This window comes from Meleagris gallopavo, chromosome 2 (assembly GCF_905368555.1).
Source record: "Meleagris gallopavo chromosome 2, MGAL_WU_HG_1.1, whole genome shotgun sequence".
Taxonomy (NCBI): domain Eukaryota; kingdom Metazoa; phylum Chordata; class Aves; order Galliformes; family Phasianidae; genus Meleagris; species Meleagris gallopavo.
Genome location: NC_139405.1, coordinates 86,108,676 through 86,130,123, shown reverse-complemented (window position 1 = coordinate 86,130,123; position 21,448 = coordinate 86,108,676). Strand labels below are relative to the sequence as shown.

The following is a 21,448-nucleotide window of genomic DNA, read 5'->3' as shown; positions in this document are numbered from 1 at the left end:
CAACAATAAAACCTTCCGAGAGGGTCCCCCCTCCCCTCTGCTCTTCCAGCCAGGATGTCACCCTCCAACTCCCTTCGAAGAGAATGCCAAGTCAGAGCAGAGCCAGAGCGAAGGCTGCCAGCTAGAGTTAAGGACATCGAGTTAAGGATAGAGGAAAGCAATATACTTATAAAGGACATCTCACCAACACTGCTGAAGAACTACCTACACAGTACACAAGATTGCACTTGATTTTCAACACAAAATGCATGACAGTGGCAAGGAACAGAATCGTAAGATAAAGAAGTCCTACAGATTCTAGTCTGTACACTTTTATTTTCTCTTTAGATGAAAGCTAAATTTGTGCCTTTAAGATTATTTATCCTCTGGTCTGTCTTTCACTAAGTATATTTGTTTACCTTCTGTTTGTCCCTTATACTCTAAAGGTTTCCAAAGTAATTCAGAAAAAAACATCTTTCCCAATTTATCTTTTCTAGAAATCACAGCTGTTCAGAGATGAATCTGTAATATTTTTGAGGAAAATAGCATGAAGCTCACACAACAAGCAATACACCTTAGACTTCTTTCTTAGTTCTGTCACTGACTGACAATTATTGAGAGGATTAATTATTTAAGGATATACTACTGTGGCAAGCTAGCACAGGGCAAGACAGTAAAAAATTTGCTCCAATATTGTGAGCAGCAGATGTGCACCTAAAAAGGATGTTTTTGGGCAACAATGGCAAGCACAATCATCCAAAGCAGCAGGTCACATCTAAAAGGAGCATTTTGTGCTTCTCAAGAGATTCAAACCATCACTTGAAGAAATGCTCGCTAAAAAGCTCTCAGTCTGGCAGGTTTGCCTCTCAACACACATAATGAATTTTTAGAAGTTTAAATGCAGAAAAGCACAAGTATTGCTGTTTCTCAGATGTTTTCCTGACACATTTGAACTCCTTCAGAAAGTGCCATATCACAGGCATTCAGGTGACAGTTCCTGGATGCACTTGTGGGATCTGCTGAGCCGCTGCAATTCATTAAGACTTTTTGTGGCTCTTCAATAAAGCAGCAGAATTGTCAGCCATACTCTCTGCAAGGTACATGCAAAGTAGGTTATACGCTGCCTCAGGCAACTTTGCACAACATATCCACGTGAGTGTGATAACTTGGGCATGAGAAGAGATTTCTTAAGGAGGATGTGGAAGGTATTTAGTGGCTATGGGGCATCTGACAAACAAGCAAAATCATCAGTCAAAGGAAATAGGGAGGATTTAAGGGACTGTTTCAGAAATGATTCATTTTCTGATCTTCATCATCTGGCATGTGTACTACAACGTTTGTGGCAAGTAAAGCTCCATCCTTGATGTAAGCCTGAGATATTTTTGTATCATACATTCCTAGTGAGCTTAAATTCTGAATTGGGGAACTCGCACTGACACTAATAAAAACAACTTTTAAAATTTTAGCAGTGAAAGAGCTGCAATCCTGCCCTTAGATCCCAATATGTCAGGCACTCTGTAAATGAAGATCATGAAGATGGCTGCTGCCTCCAAAAGCCAGAAAATTAATACTTCACATAACTCACATAGCTCTGTCATACTATTCTACTGACACATCTGGCTGACCTCGCAATCAAGTTGCTATCAGTTACAACCTCATGTACAATTCCCCTTCTGGAGTTAAAAGCCCTGGACTACAGGGCTTCTTCCGTAGGCTGGTGTCACAACAAACCTGACACCACTGTCTTCAGTCTGCCTGGTTCTCATTTACAGGAAATAAAACCGTCATTCAACTACATGGACACACACCTAAAACCATTTAATGCGCTGAGGATATCTCACTTGGCCTCCAAATTCTCCTCCAGATGATGAAGGTTTGCTGAAGCTCTTCCTGTCAGTCTGACATGGAACTGTCCTGAATAGCCTAATACATTTCAACAGCCCAAAATATCTACACTTTGAGAACAGAACGTGCACAGTAACCTCTGGTTTTGTCATGGGTCATGGCTGTCTTCCATATGAATCACACACACTACAGGCTGTGACTATAGGTTTCACAACAGTTAAGTCAGCCAAAACCTCTCTCAATGATTACTTCAATGAAGCCACAGTCAGGGAGGGAGCCTGGCCACAACTCTTAAAAAAAAAAAAAAAAAAAAGTATAGTGATATTGACTTTTTTTTCTTGATATTTTTATTATGCTGATATTAGACAAAATCTATACCTTCACAAAATGGAACTATAGGTTGCTTATGTTTATGGCTAAAATGGGAAAGTCTGTCCCTGCTTCTTCCACAAGCAAAAATTGCTTGGTCTTGAAAAGCAAGGAGAGAACATATGCTGCTAAAATTCTGTGAAAACAGAAGAACGTCTCTCCTCTTCTGCTTTGGAAGAAAATCTGGCAGGATAATACTGTTGTGGCCCTTTCTGCATATACAGTGGATGCATACCTGGCACATGTGCAAAGAAACCTCACAGACATTGGTGTTATGCCACAGCATGCTCCCGTCTAGCACCTAAAATGCAAGGGATCACTTTCTCAGTTGAAATAGTGCAGAAAGGCAAGGAAATAACATGTTCAGAGAGGCAAGAGAGGCCAGGGTGAGCATTCAATCAGATAAGGCAGGAACAACCACCAGCTACTCCCAAACACCAGGGGCAGCCAGGAACTCCCTCAAGGAAATGGCGCAACTGCAGTGACCCTGGCAAGCTGCAGGCCTTGGAGCCAGGACAGGCTGGTGTGCTCACACAGTTGAAAACTGACCCATTTTCACAGGCTGAAGAAAGCAGACTACTGTTATCATGTATGTTCCTTAAAATAATGGGATTTCTCTTTGTCATAGTTAGGCTGAAGTGATCATAAAAAGAATAGGCCAAAATAGACCTTCTCCTATCGTTTTTGGAACAGGCAAAACTAGAATAAAATCTGATTCACATTTATTTCGAGAAAAAACTGCAGTTCAGCTGACAAGCCTGTGAGCAAGGCATCCGCAGGCATCACCAGGAATTAGAGTATTACAGCTCCAACAGAGGCTTTTCAGAGTACGTAGCCTGGGAAAGCCTTTTCAAGTAGTACATTGTTCACTTTGAGAAGTGAAGTTAATTAAATGCACAGTTCAGATCCAAAGCATTACCAGCTCCTCCAAGGGAAAATAGGAGCAGACTCAGAACTGTAGCGGGTGTGTTAGGAAAAAAAAGGTCAGGCTTTAATTACTGCTGAGGTCACTGATAAGTCCCAATGACAACTGGCACAGGGCCACAGCTGGTTAAACAATAAACTCAAGTTTTAAGAATCTGACTCGATGCCCACAGAAAGATCATTTCAGACCCCCATTCTCTTCACTATGTTTTGGATCATGTGATGGGCTTCAGCTTTTCAGCTACAGTAAAACACTTTTTCTGAGGTAACAGACACAGACAGCCAAAAACTGCTGTAATTTCACCATTCCACAGAAAATACCATCAGCACTCAGACTACTAAAAACCTACCACACTCCATGCCTGAGATCCTGAAATCCTGGCGAGTTTCCCTAATTTTTCAGATTCTTAAAAATGTCTTTATGCTTGTTTCTAGAAGCCAAATTGTATGAGAAACACTGGATGTGAGAAATGAGGAAAGAGGTCTCTGTAAGTTCTAAAAATGAGCATCTTTCAGCTCTCCCACCTTTGAATATAAAGGAAGCACATAGGCAGTTCAACCTGCAGAATGACAAATAAACCTAAGACATCAACAAAGAACAAAAATCTCTGATATAGAGAATTTTCTTTATTTTTGGACAAAAAATAAATGCTTGGCATGCCAGTACACAAAGCATGATTTATGTCAGTCTTCCTAAAATTCTCTGAACAGGCTACAACAACATCTTTGCTTAAATGCAGTGTGTAAGGTCAGATTTGTCAAAAATCCCTCACATGCCAAGCAAGGCAGCTTCCTCAAATGCCTTCAATACTAGTTATTTTGCTCTACAGACTTCTTAGATTGTCAAAGATAAAATACATGAGTGTTGCTCAATACACCACAAGGCCCCCAGCACCCTGGGTAATTTAGACCAGCTCAGCAATGACAGGAGTTACAGTCCAGGGCCAACCCAAGGGTATGTCTAAAGATCAGGCAGACTGATATGTGATATGTGCAGACTGATATTCTCAGCCTCTCAAGGTTCTTTAATCTCCTTATTTTTAACTAAAACTTTATCTGAATGAAATTTTGGAGAAACAACAAACTCCTATATAATACATACTACATTGTATGTACAATTGTATGTACAATTGACGTTGTGGTCATTGTTTTCTACTGAGCCCTATAATAAGCTGCATTCACTCTACTGAAACTAAGCAAACACAAATTATGCATAATTTACTCACTGGGTAGCACTGCAACTGTGACCTTCTGGCACTTGGCTGCAGATGGTGCTGTTCCTCCATCTCTGCCTGAATGCACTGCAGTGCTGGGTGTGCATGGCCAGGCAGATGCTAGCAGCAGGCAGCCAGGGTCAGCGAGGTGGCACAAAGGGAAAACATGTGCTCCATCTCCCCTGTGTGCCTGCAAAGTCTGATCAATCCAATTCTAGGTTCAGTAGTCAGAAATTCGCTCTCATTTGTTTCTTTTGCTCACTGGTTTGATGGTGTATGGCACTGAAAACATCCCTTGTAGTTACACTGAAAATAAATTCGTCTTTATTTCACACTCAGCAGTAATTTTCTAGCTGTTTGATTTTTGCTTTGGATATTAATTTTACTGAATAGTAGGCTCAGTGAATGGTATTCCATAAAGCACTTCACAATTTCAAGTATTTTTCCTAAGTTACCTTTCAACAAGTCTCCTATACAAAGCAAGCTCAGCACCCCGGATCTTTCTTTATAGCAGATGTTTTCTAACAGAAGATTCATCCTTGGCTGCATCCTTGGACTGATCTTCACTTATTCATCTGGTCAATGCTCTGCACACTAGCATTAATACTTCATGATCTAAATTCAGTGTTGCACCCCTCTGAAACCCTGTCCTTGTCTCTGAACTTGGATCAAGTCATTATTTTTTGTTTACATTAACCATCGCATCCCTTCCAGAAAACTACATCGCCTGACTAACCCATTGCTTTTGCCTACCCTGTGTCTTGCTCATTGCTTCATATGTCCCTGGATAACTCTTAATAAAGAAACACCACCAAATAAATAAATAAATAAAATTGAAAAAATCACTTGTATGGCTTTAAGGTAAATGTACTGTTGCTAATATTTAAAAAGAAACAAAAGAAAAGAAAAACCAACCAAGAATTCAGAGCACGGCTAAACCTTGCCTTTACACTTCTCATGTTCCTGTATTTGGTTTCATGACACGCATTCCAGTATTCCTCTAATCCCCAAATCAACAAGTATGCAAGCAGGTGCATAATCTTATGGATGTAGCAAATACTAGGACACAGACATGCACATCCACGAGTCCTTTTCTGGTTTCAGTAGTTGTGAGATATCTCAAGCATAATTATTGTACATAAAATGTTTAACTGAAATCCCTAAGCGTCAAGAATCCTTCTGTCCACCAATTGATGAGAAATAAATCTCATCTTCATTCCAGTGCACACATCTCAAATCTTTCTGAAATAACGGACTACTTCAACTAATATGGGTTTGCCAGTATCAGAGCAAAGGTCTAGATAGTAAGAAAATCTGCATAGATCCCATTCCCCTTATCATCTTTATCATACCACTATCTCTGTTCTTAACACTTTCACAGTCTTGGTCAGCTGCTTGTAACTGCGTATTGGGATCAATAAATATATCTGAGTGGAGCCCATCTAGTATAGAAACACAAGGTCAGTAAAAATAGGTACCTACTGCTAACAAAAACAGACATCTACTCTATTATTGCCACAATTTGAAGTCTAAAAATATCACTTACAGAGCTTTAGAACCTACTTAGCACATATTACCAGCTTTAGTACCTATTTCACCTAAGTAATCTTTGTTCTACAAGCAGCTCGCAGAGAGCATGAAGGACAGATGCCACACATGACATGTCAGGTCAAGTACCACAAATGCTCCCAGCTCACTGACAACTCTTGTGCCAATTATGACTAATTTACTGGATGTCCATCCCTCCTCCCTTTTGCACCTCAGTAGCCTTTTATGATTTTTCATAGGATGAATCATAGAATAGCTAAAGGTTGAAAGGGACCATAAAGATCATCCAGTTCCAACCCCCTGTTGTGCACAGGGCTGCCCCCTCCCAGCTCAGGCTGCCCACAGCTCATCCAACCTGGTCTTGAATGTCTCCAGGGATGGAGCATCCGAAGGGCTTCTCTGAACAGCCTGTGCCTGTGCCAGAGAAGCTCATCTAATCTCAAAAATTCAAATGAAGGAAATTCTACAACATGATGTGTACACCTTAGTATTTTACTATGTTTACTGTCTTTTAGGAGGGTATTTTGCCTTGCTAGTCTTAAAACTAAATAGGCTGATTCTTTTGTTGCTCCCTCCTTAAAGTCTAACCTTGGAAAAAACTTGTTCACACCCTTCTCTATTTAACCACCTTTTTACATACTGAGAACATGTTATCTCATCTCTGTTCAGTCTCCTCTGATTCAGACTAAGCAAATTAGATTAATCATAACCTGTCCATGATTTTCCAAGAAAGCTTCTTACTTCTTGTTGCTTTAATACGGATGTCTGCAAATCATTTCTCATCATAAAGATCTACATCTGGAGCAGCCAGACAAAGTTTCACAACCACATGCCCACAACCACAAGAGAGCCACCTGTGCCTATGAGACTGCAGAACTGTGAACCGTCTCCTTGTCTCCTAAGCACTGTGTTGGCCCACAGAGAGGACGAGGGGTAAATCTGAAGCTCAAGGAGCTTCCTAGGTACAAGTATTATCAGCCCCACTGGGAAGCTGTACCCTGTGAGAACCACGGCAGTGTGAGAACCACACATCCTATGTGACACAAGGCCTGAGCCAGAGAAAGATACAGCCACAGCACTACAAAACCTGGAATATTACTACAGGGACAAAGTGACAGAGCTGGAGTCCTCATTTGAAGATGCAGAGCAGAGAGGGTACTCAGTGCTTGCTGACTGTTGTGGCCTCCTAGAGCCAGGCGATGCTGTGGAAGCACCAAATGGCAGCAGGGGCAGCAGCCACACTGATGGCCCTGGCTCTTCCTCATGCCATTTTTAGCTGCAGTTGCAGTTGTCACCGATGATGATATCCGAGTAAACTATATCCGTGAACCTCTCATTCAAACTTCTGATAGTAATCTGCTAATGAGACTACATGTGCAAGCACATAAAAGCTTCAGATACACCAAGTCCCTTTATCTGCTTGCTTTCAAGGATCAGTCGTGCAGCCACAGGTCAGATAACTGATAGTTCAGTAATTTGTTCCACCGTCATCCTAGGGAGTGAATTACTCTGTAAGGTCTGTAGTTCCCCATTTTTCTCTTCTGCCTGAGAGAGAAGCATTGTGCTTGCTATAGTTCGGACTCCTAGGAGCCCCCAGTGCTTTCTGAATTCTTACATAAAATGACAAAATGTTATAACTGACAACCTAACTGTTGAGTGAATAAAGCTGTGCAACAAGAAAGCACATAACTCATCTAAATATCCTTTTAACTTACCTGAATTTTACTCTCATATTGTTAAAACATGTTTCATCAAGTCAGTATTCTGTACTCTAAAGAAGTCAGAGTGCTTCAGTCTTCTCCACACCATTCAATAACATCTCATTTTCTTCCTAGATAATGCATCTGTATTTCTTTCTTCTTCATATTCTGATATAATTATAGAACCTCGCTCGCTCCTGTAAACTTTTATGTCATTCTTTCACTGTAAGTCAGTTTAGACCTTTGCTTGTCTGACTTCATTCTATCATGCTCTACTAGTTCTTTCATACAAATCTTTAGTCCTGTTACCCTTATTTCCACTTTTTCTATGGCTCCTTTTTATTTAACACATCTATTTGTGCTGCCTGTCTGCAGCCTGCCTTTGTGTCTTCAACACAAGAGTGTTCAATGACTGCCAGACCTCTTGCATTCCTCTCACTTCTAGTTTACCTCCCCAGGAGACCCTACCTACTGGTTTCCCAAGTTTGCTGTGTTCTGCTGCTTAGAAGTTCATTATTGGCTTTTTCCCCTCTCACTTCTCCTTTTTCTTTGAAAGGTGAGCCTGAGATTTTCCAATTGCTTTCTGCTAAGTTCTCTTCTGCTTTTAGATTCTGAAGCAGTCCCTCCCCATCTTCAAGACCCAACCAACCAGTAGTTTTGCTAGCAACTTTCTTAACCTGATAAAACAAGTGTTACTTCCAGCACAGTGACAGGCTGACGGTCTTTCTGCATGGCAGTCATCTCCCAACAGATATGTCCACACTAGGAGTAGCCACACAAACTCCTGCAGCAGGCCTGCAAAGAACATACAGTATACCCTGACCTGGTCTGCATCTGCTGAAGTAACAGCTGAGCTGTGTCAGAGAAACAGTTATTTCTTGCAAAGGCCACAAAGGGAATGCAGAATCCAACAACTGCTTTTTCTGTCAGCTATAAGGATGAATGATTATCACAAAATATTGTGGGCTTCCAATGCTACTTAGTGACCAAAACAACTCTTTCTGTCCTTCTAGTTCCAATTCAACCCCTTGGATGGACAGCAGCCACGACCACCACCATTTTATCTTTGCTCAGAGATGCTCCACTATGTTCTTTTACACAGTGCAACCTGTTCTTTCCATCCTTCATCCTTCCAGTTTGCTCTCTCCTTTCTAGCTTGTACCCCAGGCCAAAAAAAAAAAAAAAAAGCCTGATCAGGGATGAATTGTTTGAAGTAGTGAAACATAATGGCAACATCAGGTATTAAACCCAAACAACAACTCCAGCTTTCGCAGCTTAAAACTATAGGAACACACCAGTTCAGACCTAAGGTGATGTGCTCCGTAAGTGCCTAATGCAAGTAAGGATACAAGGTTGGCAGACTCAACACTATTCTGATTAAATTTCAGATACTGCATTTCAGTAGATAAATAAGGACTTAAAAAATTACATTACTACCTTTACATTTCCCTGTTCAAAACACCATAAATACCCGTAACAGACAGTACATGCTACAGGAAAAGCATCTTTACTAAGATGTGTTCTTACGTCCCTATGCAGTCACACACCTCACTCTCTCAAGCATACAAAATATTGCTGTAGAACAAAATATTTTTCAATGTTTATGACTGAATATTTGCAGTTGCTTACTGTCTGGAGTCCACGTATTGGGACAAGCACTACTCCCACTGGAGCCAATGGTACAGTTACACTTGGTCCCATGGGTGCAAGATCAAGCCAAAGTATTTCTAAACTGATATATAAATGATTATTAAATGCAGAAACATCAAAGTATACAGATGAAATATAATTCCATGCATAATTTAACAATTAATTAAAATCCAACACTTAATTGCAAATGGTAGAATTTTATCTCTTGTGATCTCTAAGGAATAAAATCTGTGCCAGCTGAGATCTAATTGGAAACAACAAAGCCACAAAAAGAGAATGAATTACTCTATTAATGTATTAGTCTATTATTGGAAATATATTGTTTTTTGTGGTGTTATTTCACTATAGAGTAATCTCACAGTAGACTTAATTCTCCTTACATTTATAACCTACATAAAACAAACAAACAAAAAAAAAATTATAAAAAAGATTATAAAAACACACACTCATTTGGTTCAAAAGTTCTGCATGCCATAAAAATATCAATGCACTTAAGCTATATTTCATGCATATTTAATGCACTATTTTCAATTATTCTCTTTCCTGCTCCCAATTAGATATGAAGTCTGCATGCATTAAAGAGGATCAAATAAACTTGAATCTGTGGCACAGTTTTTATTGACTTGGTTTTATTTAATTATTTGCATGCAGATAGATTTTGTGACGTGGTTTATCATCAGCCTCTAAAACTTTAATTTTCTCCTCTTAATCAGGTTTCCCTTCTGACATTGTCACTACTTTTCCTTACCATCTCCTGATTACCTTTCTCCCTCATCTAAACTCCTAATAAACACCAAAGCTCTGAAGTTGCTTGGTGATCTGCTTTGCGAACTGCTTTTACATTCTAAGCAGATCAGAGATGCTGTGTCATTCACTTCTGAGTGGAAGATTTCTGAAAAATTTGTACACAAAATGTAACACAAATTATTATGATTGTACATATTTTCTAGGGCTAATAATGAAATCCAATATTCCTTTACAACATGACCTGCTGACTTTTTTTTTCCGAAAGAAATTTTTATAATATTTTTGTGAAGGAATGAATTGAAAGGGAGAAAATACTTCTTACTTAGGCAAGATGTTTTACGTGTCTTGAACTGTAACAGCCATAATTTTCAGGAGGAAAAAGTGAAATATACATCTGTATACTCAGACATCAACAGGTTCTGCTGAACAGTTAGAAATGAAACAGGGGAGAAAACCCAGCCATACCCAATGACTAAAGCAGTGAGCGCAGCAAGCTGCACAGTGTGCGTGGAGTAGGGTTCTCCAGGGTTTGTTCTAGCACAGTTTATAGCAGCTGTCAGAATTAACTGGGAGGAAGACACAGAATATTCATTTGCATGTGCTTGCACAACAAGCAATCTGCTTACTATTTTTATTAACACAGAAAAAGAAAACCACATGCTTGCTTTTTCAAAGTGTGTTTCAAAACTGAAAGGTGTTGAGGAGGCTTTCTTTTACATACAGTACCCTGATTAGACTAACACCAGGTGTTTCATCCCTTAAAATAAATATAAACGTAGAGCTAAAATGTTTTCTTTTCTAGAAGAGAAGACGGGGAATGTTAAGTAACTGATCAACTGCATGGCTAAAAAGAAGATATTATAGAGTAGTTTTGACAATAATCACTAGTGTCAGTGAAGTGCCAGCTGTCTGCAAGGGAATGACTGCACTATATCAGAACAGCTCCTCTGCCATTAGATATATACCTGGACATTTCATGAAGCTACCCATGCAAGATGCCATTAGCAAACCACAGGTTGTCTGAATTATTCATTTAGTCTTTGCACTATGAAAAACACTTATTTCTATAACACTATCAATGTACCACGGCAATGCAGTTCAAAATTTTGAACGTGGACCTTGAAAACAGAAATTTTAAAAGCATTTTGTCCAGCTAGTTTAAAAGCTTTCTTGCTCATAAGACCTTTAGCAGTGATTTGGGAGCAACCAATCCCTGTGCAGAGATGCTACCCATTGCTCCCATCACCAGCATGCTCCTCTCAAGGCCCCACCCAGCTGAAGGCCCAAGATGGAAGGATAGCCTCCCTAGCAGTGCAGCTGCTCATCAACCCCAGGGCCCACACTGCCGCTGGAAGGTTGAGTATGAGGTTCTCTACAATCTCTTCCATCAGAAGGAAAAAATCCTTAGGGGAAAAATATGTAGGTGCTTATTATGTATTATGTATTTCTGTTGTCTGTTAGAGCCTTGATCTAGCTAGTCTCTGGTTACCATCCCTTACACTGTGTTTTCAGCACATAATAATTGGTGATAAATAAATTTCAAATACTTCAAAATATCCTGTTTAATCTGTGGCTTTGGGCAGCCTGGTGTGGTGGTTGGTGATCCTGCACATAGCAGGGGGGTTGAAACTAGACGATCATTGTGGTCCTTTTCAACCCAGGCCATTCTATGATTCTATGATTTCTATGATTCTATCCAGACTAAGCCGTAGTACTGCAAAAATATTTTTGACTGGTTTGAAAAAGGGATTGAATGAGAAAGAAAGATTTGTCTGCTTTTACATTTTTACATTTCAGGGTCTGGGATTCAAAGGAATTTAAAGAAGAATTCTCAGGCTTTACTGGAAATTGCATTTCACTTCAGGTTCTTTAACAATGCTACCCCAGAAAGAAAACCTTTCTTTTCCCAAAGGAAAGCTCATTTTGTTAGGTCAGGTGCTACTTACTGCTACAGAAAGTCCTAAGATCACCACCCCACTGCCACTCTATCCTGGAATATGAATTTCTTTCTGGAAGCTCCTACCACACAGCAGGCAAGACTGATATCTCACCTCTCCAGTTTGTATGTCAACAAGAAGTAAAAGGCAGCATATAAACCAGAGCCCAGCCATCAGACGTTAAACAGTAGCCTAAATGAGTGCAATGCTCTTACCATCCCTAGAAAAATCATTATAAATTCTAAAAAAAAAGATCAGCATTAAAAAAGCTTCATTGCCAGTCCGTTTGATCTTGAACTGAGAAATACAAAAATGATTGAATTTGGTAAATAACATATTATGTACCTGTCTGTAAAAATAGGCATCTCACGACTGCTTACAGGAAATATTTCTACAATGACTATGGCTTTAGTTTAGCAAAGTACACAAACACATGCTTAACTAGTCAGCTGAACTGACAAGGGATTAATCTCATTCACTGAAGTTTAGTATGCTTCTGCGTGCTTTGAAACCAACTCAAAATGGGCAGCAGAGGGCAGGAGGGTAAATGTTTCTCAGCCATGTTTTTTGTGGTTACTCAGCAAGTCCCTTAAATTTAGAAGATTACTAGGAGACAGCAGGCTTCCATGCTATCCCCTACCAAACAATGGCAACCCATAAAAGCATCATGATATTGACCTAGAAAAAACTCTTTTGACTATACTACTGTTAAGGAATAAAAGTCCAGTACTTTCCCCAGGACATTAGGTTGCAAGAGAACACAAGATGTATTAAAACAGGCCAGAAAAGAACTCAACAAGCAAGGAAAAAGTAAAAAGAGACAAGAGAGGGAAAGAAAAAAATGAAGAAAAAAACCAACAAACAGAAGAGAGGAAAAGAACTGGGGGGGGGGAGAAAGGAAAGAACATACACAAGAAGGAAAAATATTAAAAGAAACATGTAATCTCTTCCCATCCCAATAAGAATGGTGCACATTCTGCTGCTCTCCATAGTCTGCCATAATTTCTGTATTCACTTCTTGCTGAACCACAGCAGAATGACAGATAAGACAGTTTACATCTTTTTTCAGGCTGTAAATGGGAAGCATTTCCAGAACACAATTTATCTTTCTCTAAGGCAGATATTTAAGATATCTAGAAGGATCTGTCCTCTCTGCTAACTATAAAAAAATTCTAGACATCTAGCTTGTATAAATCTAGTGAGATGCATGAAATAAGCTGATTCTTACCTTTTCATTTTCTCCTCTTCAACAAGCTACTGGCAACCAGTGAGCATGTATGACTTGCATGTATTTGTATTAAATCCAAGGTAATAAAGCTGAAAACTATGACTGAAATTCAACTTAATGCATAGAACAAGACCACTCTAGTGACTCTGTTAGAAATACACTTTTTTATAGCACTACTTTTGCTGTATTTCCATTATGTGGATCTTATTTCCATTATGCATCTTAACAAAAAGCATCTGAGGGATTAATTTAACTTCCATGCAAGTCACAGTTCTAGAAATATCACTGTAAGAACAGAAAATTGACAGTGTATAACCAACTGCTTTCAAACTGAGTATCTCCAAAAGATAAACTTGAGCTGATATAAATTGTATTTGTGTAGGTTTAGAATTCAAATAAAGAACTGTTTAGTGAGCTATAGAAGATGAAAAATCACTGCCAGTAATAGATAAATATTTCTCTCTACAATCATTTGCAGCAAGAACTATCCTACAACGAAGGCCTGAGGACACTGACCTTGGCATGCAAGTCAAAAGGATTTAGTGTGAACTCTTCACTGCGATTTCCTTACACGTTTATATCCTAAATCCTTTCTAAGCTACTCCTAAGAGGTGGCAACGATGACTCTGCATGTTTTAAAACTGTGTACTGTACACTTACAGTACATGTACAACACTGCTCTTCTGTAGAAACAGGCATTGTTTTAAACCTGTATCAAATTATTTTAAATGTTTCAGGCAGGATTTTCCATTTTTGGCAGAAATTAAGCCTGCATCTTTAAAATGCATCTTTAGAATAGAAGAAGATCAGTAGCCCCTAGAAACACAGTAACAATTATCTTCAATTATAAAGAGAAATGCACGATGGTTAATCTGGAGATTGCATTTTGCTGCCAGAGTACTGGCAAACTTCCTGTGTGATTTTTTTTTTCCTTTAAATCTAATTTCTCTGAAGTCATGGACAATGGATAAATTTCTTACATTGTAAATCTGAAGTAAAATCCAGAGTACTCTCAGAAGAGAACAGAGCAAGTCTACAGCCTCTTTCTCCTTTCTCATTAGCAAGCAGAGGACTGCTGCAAGAGCACACGACCTCTTGGGTATACCAAGACCAGGGTGAGATGTCTAAAATAGGGCGCTGGGAGCGGCTGTTTCTACACAGCATGATTCCTTTGGGTCTAGAGAACTCACAGAGGAAACATATCTGCACTGTTTAGTATGGTTCTGTAGCTACAGACACCCTTGTCACAGAAAGGCTGTGCAGAGCTCCTAATGTCAGGACTGCTTCTGATGGCTCAGTCATGGTGGGGAGGACTGAAACATCATTCCAGAAGACAGGTCTCTCTCTCACTAAGAAAAATAGGGATCAACCTTACATCTGGGCCATGCTAGCTCCATAAGTCATGCTGCTTCCAAGAAATACCCTGGTTTCAAATGTTTAAAAGATGCAAAACTAGAATGCTGCATCCTCTGAAGATCCAAGGAGATTAAAAATAAGTTTATTTTAAGTATCCCTGAATAAATCCTGTAATGCTACTACATCCAATATTTCTCAAATACATACAAGCACAGCTACAAGAAGAGATAATTAAGTCACTCTCTAAAAATGTTATTTTTCTCTAAATATGAACACAAGCAAATTCTTCCAACAGTATCTGAACATTGTACTCATTAATTAAATCTCAACTCTGACAGCTTATAGATACTATTTTTATTTAATGTGACTTCTACATGAATTCAACCTCTGAAAAGAAATCAAAGTCAGTTATGTTCAGTAATTACGCAATCTGTTTCTCCAGAGAAATGTCTGGGCTAGACAGTTGATGCTGAAACAGCAGATTAAATTTAGAACTGAAGGGCCATGCAGCAAAGGTGAACTCACAGCCTTTGGTTCTCTGTTGACTATGATCTGTACATATTGTTTAAATGATGCGCTCTGTCCCTGCGGCCAAGTTCAGTGCTATTCAAAAGAAAAGTGACTTTCATCCCTAGAAAGTCTCCGTTTCTAACACATGCGAATATCACTAGATACAGGTATCCTTTGCAATGTCACTTCCCTGTCCTCAACACTGTACTTAATTTTATTTTTATTTTTTTAATTTGTCCTATCAATGTTACTACAGACAAGGCTGTCTAATGCTAGGAAAAAAAAAAAAGAAAAAATCAAGCTTTGCAGAATGAAAGAGTAACCCTTATACTTTGTCTTATTTTAATTTCAAGTGCAAGTATTCAAACACCCTAGATTATCAGACAGCAGTATTTTTGCACCTTCATGGCTGCTCAAAGATATGTCCATAAACTCTGTGATTTAAGATCTTCTTAGCTTGACTACCTTACTACCACACAATGAAACTGCATTCTAAAATCAAACAGTTAGTATAATACACGATCACTGCTGTAATATTCAGTCATCAAGACATCACAGAAAAATCAACTGACCTTCATGAGATGTTGATTTATCCATTTTGTGAAGGTCTTCTTTTGTACTTTATCCCGTTCATCTGGAGGTAAAAAGGAAAAAAGAAAAAGGTTTTCAACAGCTCTACAAATTATGCAGATTTTATTTAAGGACGGCTTTAAGAAATTAACATCTTAATAATGTTTTAAAACAATATAGCCTGTAGAAGCTCTGAATTATCTAATTAAAATAATAGCATAGAAATGTTTTGCAGTACATTGCAGTATGTCACGCAAAGGTTTCTTCAGCAGAGGATCTAAGTAAGGTCTTCCAAGGCTATAGCACCACTGTTAGAATAGGAGCACTGCTAATGGAAATGTAACTTCCTAGGAAAAGGTGACTGTGCACAAAATGTATTTTAAAGATCAAAGCAAACTTTTAAGAAGCATAAATACTACTGCTAACCTCTGAAATCTGATAAATCATTATTTACTAATAGGAATTCCCTTCCTTTATGAAAACCAGCTTTTTGGCAACTGTTTTTTTTACTGGAATATCACACCTCTTCTAATGCACTTCAGACATAGAAAGCACCCTCTTTCTTTTCAACCTCCATGGTATATGCAGGGGTGTTGATTAACACACCGATGAGACCCAGCTACTGCTACACAGGCCACTGCTAGTAGCTACTGCTCCTTGGTAGGTAGGGCAGCACCAACAGCTGCTCGCCAGACACTGAGTGGAAATATCAAAAGCAATAGGGTAAGAAAGCATCCTGTTATGGGTGGGATGTACATACATGTATTCTTCAGAGCCATGCTAAAGAAACAGCAATGCCACCCCAGCTGAAGCATCCAGTTCTACATCCACAGAGCTATGCATGGTCACTGGGTGGTACAAATGCCCCACAGCCCCCAGGAGCCGGAGCTGCAGGGCAGGACCCAGACCATCTGCATAAGCCTATAATAGCCAGATCCCTTAAGAGCTTGTACAACAGAACTGCAGCTGCTTCATTGACTTGTGCTATTTGTAGTATGGCTGAGAAGCAGCTCAGGTAGCAGAACAAGACCCTTTCTTCAGCTACAGCAATCACTGGAGGATTGAGTCACGTCCTACATTTTACACTAAAGCCACTTTTGGCAGACTGGTCAAAGGTAACAGAAGGAAGAAATAAAATAAACAAATGGAAAAAAAAGTCATGGGAGGTCCACACCCATGGACATTTGAGTCACAGTGTAATACTGAGGTGTTTCAAAATGGCCTGAAATCACACAAGATTGCACCCCAGGCCACACGGAGCCCTGTATACTTTCCCTCGCACCTGTGAGAAATGAGTATTCAGGAACAAAAGCAAAAACAAGACAAGCAAAAGCTTGCAAAGCCTTTGTGTAGTTCTCCAGTATGTGACTCACATACATTTTTTCCATTAGAGATTATTTGGAGGAGGGTTGGGGGGGAGAAGGAAGAGGTTGATCATTTTAAAACATCTATAATTTTTGTGTTCACTGTGGCAGTGAGTTCTGCAGTTAGTACATGTACCAGAAACTGCACAGAAGAGGGACAGTTCCCAGAACAACTTTTCCATGTCACTCCAGATCTGTAAGTTTCTGACATATTCTTTTCCCTCTACAGAGAACTTATTCTAGTTGAAGGCTCGAAAAGGGAATGAAGAAACTAACTTTCGAGCAAAGCAAGAATTACTTGAGAGAAAAATCTGATATATTAAAAAAAAAAAATCTGTTTTTGGTGCTCTTATGAAGAAAGGTTGAGGAAGTTCTCTTGTTTAGCTGGGAGAAGAGAACACCTCAGGGAAACCACATTGTGTTCCAATGTGGAACACAATGGTACTTAGAAATATGTTATAAGTAGAGGGGGGCTGAATTTAAGCAGGCAAGCAGATAGAGATAAGACAAGGGAGAGAGGCTTTAAACTAAAAGAGGGGAAATTTAGGTCAGATATTAAAGGAAATTCTTTACTCAGAGGGTGGTGAGGCCCTGGCACAGGTAGCCTGGAGAGACTGTGGATGCTCCGCTCCTGGGGGTGTTCAAAGCCAGGTTGGAAGGGCCCTGGGCAGCCTGATCTGGTGGGTGGCAATCCTGCCAACAGCAGGCAGTTGGAATAGGATAATCTTTAAGGTTCCTTTCAGCGTAAGCCATTCTATCTATACATTTTCCTATAGCTTTCATCCAGCAAGGCAGCATTTCCAACAAGAGTAATTCATCCAAGTAAGGTTAGAAGCCCTAGCTTGGTTAATGAAACAGCAATCTCAATCAATCTTAGTTAATGAACAAAATCTCAGAAACGAAAGAAAACAATATGTAACTTTACTTATAACTGTTCCATTGTGGGTAGCTATTTTAAAAGGAACACAATTTTTCCAAATTGCAGAATTTAATAAGCCAGCCCACAAGTGTATAATGTGTCTTCTTCGCTAAGGTAACCTCAGCTAGTTTTGACTAACTACTACCACAGTTTACATTCTGTTACTGGGACAACAGTGGAAAAAAATCCCTTTCCACGTAACTTGTTAGAACATGTAGTGACAATTAATTTCAGCCCTACTTCTAACGAAAAGTAAGTAAAAAATGATGCTTTTTCCCCATATTCCTTATATATCCATACATTACACTTTTCTGCACTCATAGAAAAAAACTGTACAGCTCTAACGAACGAAGGTGTAAAAAGGAAGAAAAATAAAAGTGCCATGTTGAAAAAAAGCACTAGAATAAAAGAGCACTTGTGATTTTTAATCAGAAAACAAACTCTTTCAGTTAAGAAAATGCACATTAGGATGAAAGTACGGTATAACATTATTTTATGCAGCTGACCTCTGAGCAGAGCGCACCGAAGCCAAAACACCAAATGAAGTAACTAGCAGATAGGCAGCCTACTGCCAAAGTAATTCAAAACTAAGAAACGAAACCCCTTCAAAGGCTCTGGTGAAAAGTTTTTCCCCAGAGTGCTCTAATGCCCTTTCATTACAAAGCAAACCTGCTGCTGGAAGCTACAAAGTTCACTGCAAAGCTCACTACTGACCCACGCAGCACATCAGCTCCACCAGCTCCCCACTCCATCGCTTTTCATCCTTAGTGAATGACTGCATTCTTCACTTCAAAACTTCAGAGTTCCCTTGCAGGGAGAGGTAAGCCGAGCAACGACTCAGGTTTCTAGCTGACAGAAAGTAGTAACTCCCCTTTAAAAAAAAAAAAAAAAAAAAAAAACCTACAAGCAAACAACCTATCTGCTGTTACAGCAAGGAAAAGCTGTGAACACTATGGATTTAACTCACTGTAAGCAGTAAATTCAGCACGCGTGTTTGTTTGTTCTGAACTTTAAGTGTTTTAATGCATCTCTGAGTACAAATGATGAGTTTTTCCAACCAGAAAGTCTGTTTTCTTGCCTGTGTCAACTAAGTGGCAAAGTAAGGACGTCATTGTGAAACACGTAGAGGAAGTGCTGCCTCAGGCAAAGCTGAATGTAGGTGAGTTGGCTGTTGAAAGAAAGGACATACACCGTACTTCTGAGTGGTCACTAGCTAAGTAATCAACTTGAGTGTCTCTGCTGTAGCTGTTACTGCAGATGTGTCAGAACAACGTCCACAACAAATATCAGCCATACCAAACTAAAAGACTTTTTTTTTTTTCCCCCCACACTTTGGAAAGTACCCCAATAAAATGCCTGATGTCTTAATAGACTGATGCCCTACTTTATGAATCTACACTACAGCAGAGTTCCAGATTAGAACATTTGTAGGTAAAAGGTGGTTGCAGCATCTATGGTATCTCACTGCATGTTCTTGGACAACACCCTTAGAAATAACAGGTTAACTGTTAGGTTGCCATCTGTGGAGCCAGGAATTGATGATCCTCATAGGTCCCTTTCCACTCTAGATGTTCTACCACTATGACCAAGTAAATTTAGGGACCAGATGCTTCCAACACTGATGTTTCCTTCCACAAATCCTTCTTGATTACATGGCAGACAGTTTTCTTACCAGAATTACACCAAAGTCAACACTAGGCAGTGATGCCTAACACAATGCCTTCCTGGAGAGAAGCAGCCAAGCATTCCTCTGAGGTTAACTCAACATTCAGTGTCCTGTTTTCCAGATGCACTGCAAATATCTGTACTTCTCTCTTCATTCTAATGGTGAAAATACCAAAGTTGGGAGTTTTTAGTGACAAGATTTGGAAAAAAAAATTCTTCTGCACTGCACTCCTAAGTTAAGCTTGTTTCTCTATTGATATTTTGTTTGCTAACATGAGTGGCCAGATAGGCAACAAGTTTTTCTACATTCGTACATGTACTTTCAAAAGCCCTAATGCAAGTTATTGTTTACTTGTGCATTAACACACCAATTTTTCTGCACAAATTTCTTCCGTTTACCATACTTGTTTATATTTAAACTCAAAAAAATATTTTGAAAGAACATTATTAATGTTGCAAAATAAAAAAAAAATAAAAAAAAAAACACCCACTCAAGAGTGGAGTTAAAATTGGAATTAAGATTGGCTGAGAAACATTAAAAAAACCCTCTTAGGAATATGCACCATAATATTTAATTAAACGACCACTTTCACTAGGCTGCTGTCTAGGGCATACTACTCATTTACAGAGTAATTATTTAATATTGTATTTCACATTGCTGTTGCATTCTAAGCATCGAACCTATTCACTGTTCACTCTTCAAACTCAGAAGAAAAATATTTACTTAATTGTAGAGTTGCCTCTGGTGTTCTTAAGTGTAATGTCTGAGCACATGGTACAGAATAGTTATTCAAAATTCCTAGGAAAGGAGAAAGGTATTATTTCCATTTCATAGAGAGAGGAAGAACTGAAAAACTTACTAAAAACTAGGTACTGAGGCACTGAAAATCCAATTTGTCAGAGAAATCATATGTTCAGAGGTCAGTTCTTGTAAGTTCTGTTGCTTAGCACTTTCACAAACTAGACTCTAGTATCTCAAATGTCACACTCAAAAAATAGAGCATAATTAATTAATCCTCTTCTGGGAAGCCACCTGTTTTATGACACCCAGAATCATATAGCTACAGAAGACATAAGTGCTGAAATGCTTTACCTAGGAGGCCTTCCCCTCCACTCCTGCAAACTCAACCTTATGTTCACACATGACCTCCAAAGTCTAATCAATTAGTCATTCTCCCTAATTAAGAACCGGAGGGCACCCAGCAAGTCTATCAGAGTCTGAAACAGAAAGGAAGATCTCATTTCAAGCAAAAGCCTAGCTTGGCAAAGTAAAAAATACAGAACCCTGTAGAGAAGTGTTGAATAACCTTACTAATACATAATCTACAGGCTTTCACATCATTAGTGGGTGTTCTTCATTACAGCAATTTTAAAAGCACATCTATCTGTATGCCTTGTATATCAATTTGAACTACCTGAAATAACAATGCAGCAAAACCTACCCTTGGTACAAAGCACCAGGATTATCTTTGATTCTGCACAGTATCCTAAACTAGATAAACTAAGGAATTAATAAACAGAACTCCAATTTATAATATAGTAAAGTCTATGAATACAGACCCGTGCTAGAGGTGTGTTATTGCTTCAAATATTCAAAGACACAACATATAAAAACTTAACATGCTTTAGCAATGACTTCCAATAATAAAAACAAAGAAATATATAAATAATTTCTCCTATAAAAATTTCAAGGCTGAATTAGCATTCATGCAGCTAATAAACTGACAGCTACACTGAGTTCCTGCCAAATTGCTAACAAGTTTCTGCTGAATGAGGTTGGTGCCCTGGTAATGGAGGGCACTGAGACAGCAAAGTTACTGACCACCTTCTCTGCTTCAGTCTTTATTGTTAAGACTTTCCCTTGGGAATCCCACACCCTGGAGATAACAGAGAGAGTCTGAGGAAAAGAAGACCTTCCTCTTT

At 39.1% G+C, this 21,448-nt stretch overlaps 1 protein-coding gene across 29 annotated transcripts in view; it reads right to left on the bottom strand.

Moving 5' to 3' along the window:
- The window catches only part of DST (dystonin), a 297,979-nt gene that overhangs the window by 185,305 nt on the left and 91,226 nt on the right, over window positions 1-21,448 (bottom strand). For all 29 annotated transcript variants that reach the window (XM_085217868.1, XM_085217869.1, XM_085217848.1 and 26 more), the window contains one exon: window positions 15,580-15,641. In XM_085217868.1, coding sequence (XP_085073994.1) covers window positions 15,580-15,641 — 62 coding nt within the window. The remainder of the gene's footprint in view (window positions 1-15,579; window positions 15,642-21,448) is intronic.